This window comes from Cebidichthys violaceus, unplaced genomic scaffold, assembly GCF_023349555.1.
Source record: "Cebidichthys violaceus isolate CVI_PGR_0920_01 unplaced genomic scaffold, fCebVio1.0.p SCAF_17, whole genome shotgun sequence".
NCBI classification, from domain to species: domain Eukaryota; kingdom Metazoa; phylum Chordata; class Actinopteri; order Perciformes; family Stichaeidae; genus Cebidichthys; species Cebidichthys violaceus.
In genome coordinates this window covers 13,063,105-13,073,251 of record NW_027176340.1, presented here as the reverse complement: position 1 = coordinate 13,073,251, position 10,147 = coordinate 13,063,105, and the positions used below count along the sequence as shown (strand labels likewise).

General features: G+C 40.3%; 1 protein-coding gene across 19 annotated transcripts in view; it reads right to left on the bottom strand.

The window, feature by feature from the left end:
- Window positions 1–255: 255 nt before the first annotated feature.
- nfasca (neurofascin homolog (chicken) a) overlaps window positions 256–10,147 on the bottom strand; it is a 138,591-nt gene continuing 128,699 nt past the window's right edge. For 17 of the 19 annotated variants that reach the window (XM_068712630.1, XM_068712629.1, XM_068712636.1 and 14 more), the window contains one exon: window positions 256–5,623. In XM_068712630.1, coding sequence (XP_068568731.1) covers window positions 5,395–5,623 — 229 coding nt within the window. In that variant the 3' untranslated portion in view covers window positions 256–5,394. Of the gene's footprint in view, window positions 5,624–9,682; window positions 9,695–10,147 lie in introns of all 19 variants that reach the window. The other 2 variants (XR_011103267.1, XR_011103268.1) reach the window with 2 other exon arrangements.

Genomic DNA, 10,147 nt, shown 5'->3' with positions numbered 1-10,147 from the left:
TTCAGGTGCTCTAGTTTCTTCTGAACACTGGGACGTCTAAATAACTCACACAGTAGGTCAGTCATCGCAATAAACCTACTGTGTGGTTTTACCTTCAGAATTCAGCATTTGGAAATGGCAGTGGTCAGACAAACCAAAAGCTATGGTCTTTGTGTTTTTTTTCTTTTCTTGTTTAGTTTCTTTAAAGCTACAGTAAAATGTTTTGACAACATGACAAAAGCTCCGATATGAACAGAGAGACCAGCAGTCGGGAGGTAGAGAAAAGGAGATAGCTTTACTATAAAGAAGGCGTCGCTAGCAGAAGTTGCAACATCTCATCATACACGCATACATGGTGAATATATTTATGCCATTTTCTGTTGAGTATGTACCTTACAAAAGCTGTTATTTTGCGTGTTGAAGCGAGACTTTGACGAGCTGCTCTGATACATATGGTAAAAGCAAGAAGATGCTAACATGAGAATTCATATTAAAAAAAGCCTGTGATCAATCGTTAAAAAAAATCCATTTGCAAATCTTGTGTGTGCACCAGTAAAATTCTACACATTGCAGCATTTTGAAATGAAGAAAAACACAAAGCTGCACATTGACATCTTCTTTTCCCCCATTAAAGGTCAGTAGACAGTAGAAAGAGAGTCGGCGTGCATGAATAAAAGGACAAGAAAAAAAGCACTGTTCATCAGCAAATATGCATAATTCTCTTTTCTTTGTTATATAGCCAGTTTACAACATTTCCCCACTGTGATCCACTTGAGGGGAGGGGAGAGGAAAGGCCATGTGGGAAAAGGGGGTGCAGGTTTCCAGACCAGATCTGGAAGAAAACAAGTCCGGTGAGAAAGTTCGGACTTATATGTTCCATGTTTGATCTCTCAGTGCTTTTTCTTTCTGTTTTCTTCTATTTCAGCAGCGGCCTCCTGTTTTTGTTCAAAAAGTCTGTGCTCGGTGCCTCAAACTAACAACCCCCTGTGGTCACACCAACATACTGTAACACGATGGCATCTAAGAAAACACCCAGCTGATTAAAACTCAGAGGATATTGCTGAGAGTTTCTGCAGAGACACAGAAGGGAACATGAGTTTTTGGAAGAGGGGACAGAGAGGCTGTGTTTTTGGAGAATCAGACATCTCTTTGTTTTAAAAAGGGGTGATAAATACCAGGTCAGGACTCTTTTCAAAATGGATTATATGTTGTGTTTGATTTTAGGGGCCTCCTTCAAAGTCTGCAAATTGAAAATATTATAACCGATCAGCAAGGTCTGTCCTAATTAGAAGGCTCCTCCAAATGAGCAAGGAATTAAAGCCTTCTTTTGCTCAAATTTGGTCAATCCAGTGTGGGCCAGTCACATGTTTAATTGTGCATTTAGGCAATCCTTTTCAACTTGTAATTATGTCAGATAAATCTGACTAATGTAAAGCAGAATGTGAATAGTGACTGTTGGGAGTAAAATCCACTATTTGTTCTGGTTTGCAGACTGACAATCTGTTGGCATTACAGATGTATACTAATTTATTTGCCCTTTTAACCTGCTTCACTGTTTGTCAGGTGTCAACTTGTGAACTTACCCAAATTTATCACAGTATTTAACACGTCTACCCTTTTTTCTGATGACATATCATAATGTGTTACAATAGTTCTGTACTCGACTGTCTCATTTGTGGAGGAGCAGACTCGACCCACACTCGGTTCCATTCATACTACAATTGAGGGCCTGCATCGGTCTGGCGTTCCACGCATGCGCATTTCGCGATCCACACTCCATTCCATTTGGTAGCTGTAATGCCATTTGGATGTCTTTGTGGTCCTTTATAGACAAATTATTCAATATCTTTGCACAACCTCTCTTCAAAAGGCAAACCAGCTAGATGAGCATACGTCACCAAATGGACCGGAGTCTGGAACGAAACTGGAGCATGCGCCATCGCCGTACAGTCAAATTTTGAGCCGCATGCCCCGAAAGTATGAATTGGTCCTGTAAGGAGGCCCCTGAAATGGGACTAGCGATGCAACACTAGACATGTTAGGTGAAGGAGTCTATGCAGTTAAAAGGAGAGGAGTGTGTTCCAATACCTCTGTGAATGCATGTTCTTTTAGGCCTACTAGCAGTCTGTGTGCGACAATGCTACAAACAGAATATTGCAGGAGCACTTACGTCTTATTTACATCATAGAGCATCTAACTTGTTCCTCTTTCACAATATAGAATCCAAGCCATCATCAAACAAGTGACCACGTATCACAATGTCAAAGCAAAGGGCAACATAGAGTGAAGGATGATTCTCGTTATTTTTTCAGAGTGCAAATGTTAGTCAAAGCTACATTACAAAGGTGCACAACAGACTAAAGATGCACCTGTCACATGTTGCTTTGTGGATACAGAATTGTGACTTTTTGTCTCCTTCGCGGATAAAGCATTTTTCTGGGGGAATCGACTTTGAAATATTTACAAATATAAGAGGGGTTTTTTTCAGGACCTACATGTACAGAATATATGTCAAATAAATAATAAGCAACAATATTAATTTTCTGTGAGGCGGAAAGGTTATGTTACATAAATCTGAATAACAACACAGAGTAACTGTAATACAACACAACATGAGTGCGAGAAGAGCAGCACAATGGACAGATAAACATGACAAGTATGTTGTTGTTTTGTTTACAGCAGAAAAGCCAGCTGCTACAAATATCACAAATAACTGGAACATATTGTGTTTAATGCCTCTCATGATGAACAATGACAGATTCTGGAGACATCTTTATTTGTGGCTTAATTCTGGCGTGAATCAACAAAATGAGTTGGTCAAAAATGTGTATACAACAATTGTTAAATTAAGTACTAATATTAATACTATTCACATAATGTAATAAATAGAAATCTAAAATAAATATTTGAAATACAATGTGAACTTCAGTCGCTAACTGCAGTAAAGATTTTCGAATTAAGCAGTGGAGGTTTTAATAGTGCTGTTGAGTAGCAGGTAACTATAGTACGAGTGCCAAAATGATGCTGTGAACCAAATGTGAACATCTAGTACAAAATAAAGAAATCAGTCTATCAGTCTGCTAACAGAACAATGACGTGACAAATGTGGTTGTTGGACAAGTGGAATACTGAGCTTACATTTGTTTCTAAAAAGTTCTGTTACTCAAACAGTTTTCTTTTTTCTTTCTTCTTCTGCAAAAAAAACAAGTTGATACGTTTCATTTCAAAGGTGGCCGTGAATTCGATGTATATATTTTCATGCTGTAAATCTGGTCATTTATTTCAAGTGTTCTACGCGGCCTAACGCTGTCTTTTTTCATCTGTAATGATCAACACACTAACTGCATTTATAAAAACTAGAGGGAGGGACAGAGGAGTAGATCCTTCCGTAAAGGTGGGTTCAGACTAAACACCAAGAAAATGCTGTGATTGCATATAAAGTTAATGCACAAATTAATTAAATGAGTTGAGCCAAAGATGCGTCCATGCCGACGCTCGAGCAAAACTTTGTGGCTATTTCCGAGGCTTCATGGCTCCAATTCATGAAAATACGAAGACGAGAGAAGAGAGCAGTCTGGAGGGGAGAGACTGACAGAACTGTATGTTAGTTAGCTAGCTGCAGCTAACATCTCTATATTGATTGTTTAAGGTCCCGGTCAGACAGAGCACATTTTAGCAACTTTTTCTAACTGTTTTCAATGAGAGTGAAGCTTTTTGCCCGCTGCTTTTGCTGAGCACTCACAAGTGCCCTAACAACTTGAGTTGAATTTTCAGGGAAGTAGTTTTCATGAATTAAAACTTTACTATCAACTATTAAGTAGCTTAACACAAACAGTGGTTTGTGTTAAGCTAATGTTAGCACTCATTTAGTGGTTGCCCAACAATGAAAAAAAAAGACAAAACGTTTTGTGGGCAAAATGAAAGGCATTGATAGTCTGAAAACACCCTAAGGATCCTAGCCTCTCATGCTGCATTCATGTCCCATGGGAGAGAATGTGGACATTTCCAACTTGAAATGATTACACATCTCAACTTTCAGGAGCTAAAAAATGATTTGGAAATTTGGGGTTGGGACCCCAAACTTCCAAAATTCTGGTGTCACAATTGAAGAAAATACATGCAGATAAGTTTTAGAGGATTATATATCCATTACAAAACCCATTTTTCTGTCATGATAAGCCATTATGTGATCACCATGTTGGATTGACATAGCAATGTCTGGTTTGGTATAAAACGTACTTTCAAAAGTAACACAAGGAACAATTAAGAAACCAGTCAAAAGAAAAACAGAAACATCTGTCAACATTATCGCTGTCGACCGACAGCTGTTCCCATTTGACATGAATGCAGCATTAGCCTGCATGCTAACTAGGGAATTCACTGGGTTGTGGTCTACTGATGTTTCTCAAGCGAAGCCAACGTTCCTCTCTGTTGCCTTCCATTTCTCTTGCACTAAGTTACTACCATGCTCCAAAATAATATTCGTCATTAATAACATACTGTAGCAGAGCTTGGTGCTTTTGGCAGAAACAGCCTTTCTTGTGGCAGCCATTTTGAACATCTGCACTACAACATTGGAGTAGAGGTAAGAAAAACATGTCCACCACATTGTACAAGGCAGAGTGAATAAAAGCATGTGATTTAGCCTGCGAGTGAAAAAAAACTAAACCTGAAACGTGTACTTTTACTAACCAGGTTAAACCCAGAATGCTATGGAGGAGGTGATAGTGCATAGTTTTGCAGGGCACTAAAATGTGTGCCAGGACTGAATACAGCACTCTTTAAGATTCAATGACTCGTCTGCTAGCTGTGGAAAAACTAAAATCTTTCATTGCGTAAATATCAATATGATAAACATATCTGCCGGCATCCTGTTGAGTTTGATGGTTAGAAGCTGATATGTTACAGGACGGGCCAGTGTGTGTATGTGTATGTGTGTGTGTACGGGACCTCTTCTGTGTACTTTACCGGGACGCTACACAGAGGTATGAAGGGCGCATTGGGAGGGAGAGCGGGGACACTGGAAATGTTCGGAGCAGAAACGAACCAAAGAAAAAATCTCTAGAGAACTCCTCCAAGTGCGGAAAGCTGCCCCGAAGGCACACTTCAAGTCTGTGTAAGGGCAGGCGGAGAGCCGAGGAAGACGAGCACTATCGTCTTTGTCCAAACGCCACCTCCAATGGGCCAATTTCTTTGAGCTGGAAACTAAAATAAAGGCTTGTGGTCTAATTCCACTCCCGTGTTCCTGTGACTTCATCTGCAGAGGGAAGCCTACCCAGTCTCCAGACAGGCCCTGCTGCGTTTCTTCTGTTTCATATGGTAATATACTCATGTGTGTGTGTTTGTGTCTGGTGTGTGGTGCTGTGGTTTGTCGTAACGCCCTCAGGTCAGAGGGGGGCCACCGGCGCTACGGCGCTAGGCCAGCGAGTAGATGGCGTTGACGGGCGAGGTGGCCTCAGAGCTCTCGTTGCCCTCCGTCTCATCCTTGTCTTTCTTCACCGTGTACTGGCCGATGAAAGAGCCGTCCTCGTTGAACTGGCCGTCGCCACCTTCGCCATAGTCGACCAGACTGTCGTCGCTTTCCTTCACGTTGCCGTCCAGCGACGTCTGGCTGCCCTGGAGAGGCTTGTTGTCCTCGTCGCTGCTGCAAAGGTGGATGGAGAGCAGAGTTAATGATTAAAACGGGAGCAGGACGCTGATTCAGTGTCTGCAGGAGTTTGGGACCCTGTTGTCCCCATCAGCACGGGTTAAAAGGGGGGAGTGAAAGGTTATGCGGATTGCAGGTAAAGAAATTATGTTAATTCCATATTTTCAGCTATTCTAACTCTTGATGACTGAATGTTCAGGTCACTCAGGTCTTATTAGACTAGAATTTAGACTTTTATGAGTCATTTCTTTTCCATTTTTCCAGGATTGGTTTGAATAATATGAATACAGTACTCACATGCTATATGTCATTTGAAAGAGTTCTCTGTATTAAGTGCAATTCCTCTGTAGATCGACTACACTGTGAGTGATGGGGAAAGCTCATATGAGGCTTCAGCCAACTCAAGTGGATATTTTCTTCCTGGTAGTTGTGTACAGGATCATTACTAGTGTTTTGTCCTAGCAACAAAAATATGTACATTAACCAGGACGTATCCCTCCACAGCAAGGAAACACCGTCCGTGCAAACACACTGTGGAGATAATATTATCACAATAAAAAGAAGATACCCACTCGATTTGGCTAAAGCTCAAATGATAGTTTCCGTGTCCACATAACTGCAAAGGTCCGTGTGACATAATAGTCATCTGTCCATATCGTGGATGTCCACAAAGATTCTACGCCGACACTTTACAGATGTCTGCGTGACTACACAATCTGTATGCAGAACAGAGCAGTCAGATTGGGTGATTTCCTTCTAATCGGTTACTTTTTATTTAAGTGTGTGGGTTACGGTAATTTGGGCTGCTTTCTGTACCCTTTGGGCTGTATCCAGAGGATATATTCCCATAAATCTAAATAGTGGGATTGAGATTGACAGGACACTGAGTTCAATAGGCTCAACTCGTCTTGCAATGACTGATTCCTTTCCTGAAGAGTAGGCTGGTTCTACGCTCTGAGGCCCTGGTTGGGCTACTTTCTGTCAACACTGTTACGGACACCTATGAACAAAACCACGTGTCGGCAACATGGACGTATTTGACTGCCAGCCACTAGTTAACACTGTTAGCAGACACTTTGCAGGCGTTCTGCTTGTGATACCAACTAAACGATGTTTACTTTGTGGTCATTAAGTTTCCCTAGTTAGAATTATATTTTATTATATTAGCTAGCTAAGCTAGCAAGTTGAAGTTTGCCACTACTGTTGGAACAGCTGAGAACTGCTCAGGTTCTTCCCCAACTACTGGACATCGTTGTCAAAGTTATGTTAAATAGAACATAAAGGTAAAAGCAGTAGAATTGTACACTTCTTAGGACAGCTTGCGCTCTAAAGCATGCGTATTGTGGGGGGACGCCACCTCAGCACTGGCGACTTCTTTATTTCCGGTACTTCCCCAGATTCATGTGTACTTTGTGCTTCAGGTTAACAGCACCATGAATAAGATACGTATGGCATGTAAGTACTGTATCAAGATAGAATCCAAACCTATTCTTTAACAAGACAGCTGCATTAGCATTTTATACCAAAGATGCTTGTTGATCTACAGTTATAAGTCGATTTTGCAGAACACTACACAGTATTCGCCTCTACGTTTTAAAAGCAACCCTGTCTCCTAAAATGTACGTTCAGATAAAACTAATTTGTTTAAAACTAATAGGTTTTATTGGAAAAAAATTACCTGGATTAAGATTGAATCTATCTGCAAGCTATTCAGTGCCAATACAAAATGTTAACACTGAATGAATCTGAAACGATCACTGTCCCTAAAGCTAACAACACATGGGATGCACAGGATACGCTTGAATTATCTGTGATTACCTTGCTTTCTGTACAGTATAAGAACATCACACTTCCTGGACTGGGACAAAAATACTACCAGTGGAATTATTACGAACATAGACTTGAGGAGGTATAGAGTATTTGGCAGGAGACAGGGGTGATTAAAGCAGATAAATACTGTCGTCAAAAATTCAAATGAGACATTTGCATACACATGCTAAACGGTGGCCATATTCTGATCAGAGATCTAAGCATGAGAACTCCAGTGCACCTCATTTATGGAGCTGTGCTTGATCTTAGTTCAGAGCATGGCTGCATGTCTCCTTACTCTGATTTTAGGGGGAAGAGAACGTCATGCACAGGAAGAAAGAGCTACAGAATAGCATTAGCTTTCTTATCTCAGATCAAGCCAGCAGCATAACAGCAGGAGGTGCACTCAAAGGATGCAAAGGTGAGATATTTTTCTGTTTGATATCTTTTCTCTGCTCAGGTCTGTGTATCGCATTTCAAGGTTATCAAACATTATGTATTCCGATTTACTTGGCGAGGACAGAATCTATACCATAGCTTCTCAGAATCATCATGCTCCATGCTGAAACACTTTTGGAACCACAGACATCACTTGATACATGTTAGAAACCAGACATGTTAATAATTAAGAATACACGGCAGAATGCAGCGCAAATCCAGCAAATGTGACTGTGATTGAAACCCCAAATCCAGTATTCATTATATCAATCCACAAAAAGAATCTTACAGAGTAGAGCGAGAGGCAGTGAGAGAAGCAGAGATAGTGAAACGATGGGCGCTTTCAGAACACATGCTGACATGTAACGAGGTGAAGAAGAGAGTGGAAGTTGAGCATAAAGTGGGTAAATGCGAGAGCACGGTCGCCATTTTTGAATCGATTAGAATGTTGACTAGTCAAGCAGACCAGTCGAGCAGGAAAAAATGCCTGCCCTGTACGTTTCTGAAAACCCCGGCTACGTTGAATACGGATGTTTTTGCATTCGTCAAAACAAGTGACGATGTATATGGAGCGAAAGTTACAATGTATAAGAATTAAGGGCTGGTGGTTGATGAATCAAACAAACACATCAGACTTTCACCCAGGAGACTGATGTTAGTGTTTCGTGTGAAACCAAAAGTAAACTTTGACTTTACGCTTGTTACGTATACGTTATGTAATAAAGTAGTTTAGTGTAATTATTCACACTAGTTACATTGTTACGTTGCAATTAAACACATCTATAAAACTTATTTATGGTTTAGAAACGTCCACATTGTGTGTATCCTGTGGTTTGCAGAAACGTACGATGCCAACATTCATTCTGGCGACTGGGTTGAGTCAAGAATATCTCAGTTTTCTCAGCAGCTTGGCCCGTATGTTAACAAGTCAGGTCACAAAAATGACAAAGCTGCATACAGAGCCAACAAAGAAAAGATGTGTCACTTTCCAAATACTTACAGACTGCAGCACGTGTGTATTTATTTCGAAAGAAGGCCTGTAAGTTGTGGATTTAGGTGCGGATGACCTCATAGCTGATGGATGCATCAGAGTGTGCAGTAAAGGAGTATGCTCCGTGGTTTCGATATGCTTGGAGTGCGCCAGCAGCAGATCAGACGGACATCTCTCTATGCACCAGTGCCACTGAAGCGCTTAGAGATTTCTTCTCTTACAGCTAATTAAATAAATGTGGCCAAGAGGCAGAACCTTTTTCAAACCATCTGCCCCAGTCACATTTGCCAAAGCTTGCTTTCATCTGTTGACCGTACCGCACCAGCAGCTTCAGCGAGCGAGGGGGGGGGGGGAGCCTTTTATTTCTGTGACTTCAAGATGTCTTCAGAAGGAAAGAGGGCAGAGTCCGGAATGATTCAATTATCTGATTAGGTGATATTTTTTTTACTAGAAGAGCAAAAGGTTGGGGAAGTTACTTAGAGGATGGGAGTGAGTTTCAGATAACCTTCCTCGCAAAAAAAGAACTCGCCAATCTGCAGCATCAGATTAACATGACGATAGAGTCAGGAAGTCACCTCGCTGTGTTTTTTGTTTTTTTACTTCTGTTTAACTTCATAGATTTGTATTGGGGATATGCAATATTGGATTAACCATGCTTAGAAATGCTGTTATTTGTTGGATAAAACTCATTAGGATGTTAAACAAAATGGAATGGCTCCAACAGACATGAATCAATTAAAATGCACTGCAAACGAGCAATAGTAGAAGAGCTTTTCTGAGAGCAGGATTAAGAGGACTCTTCTCCTTTCATACAGTACCTTTCAAGAGACCTTTTGGACCAATGAGGAAAATAAATCCCAAAAAGAGACAAAGGACACAGACATAAAGTGGGGAGGGTAGAACACAAAGACAGTCATGACACAGATGGACAACCATAAATACACAGATACTGAAAAGACAGATGAGGACAACAACATTTATATATATATATATATATATATATATATATATATATATATATATATATATATATATATATATATATATATATATATATATATATTTATTAAGGGTGGAGGTCAATACATTTAAATCATCATAACCCTAATTGCGTGAAAGATGTTTGAGTTTTGATTTAAATAATAATAGTAAGGTAATGATATTTGTTGTCTGTATGAGAAAAGGGCGGCATAGCATGTGTATCATCTAATTCCAGCTTGCTACATCTTGGGCATTGTTTTAGTTGGGCTAAGTTTTTTCTTTGGCCATCATTCCTATTAGTA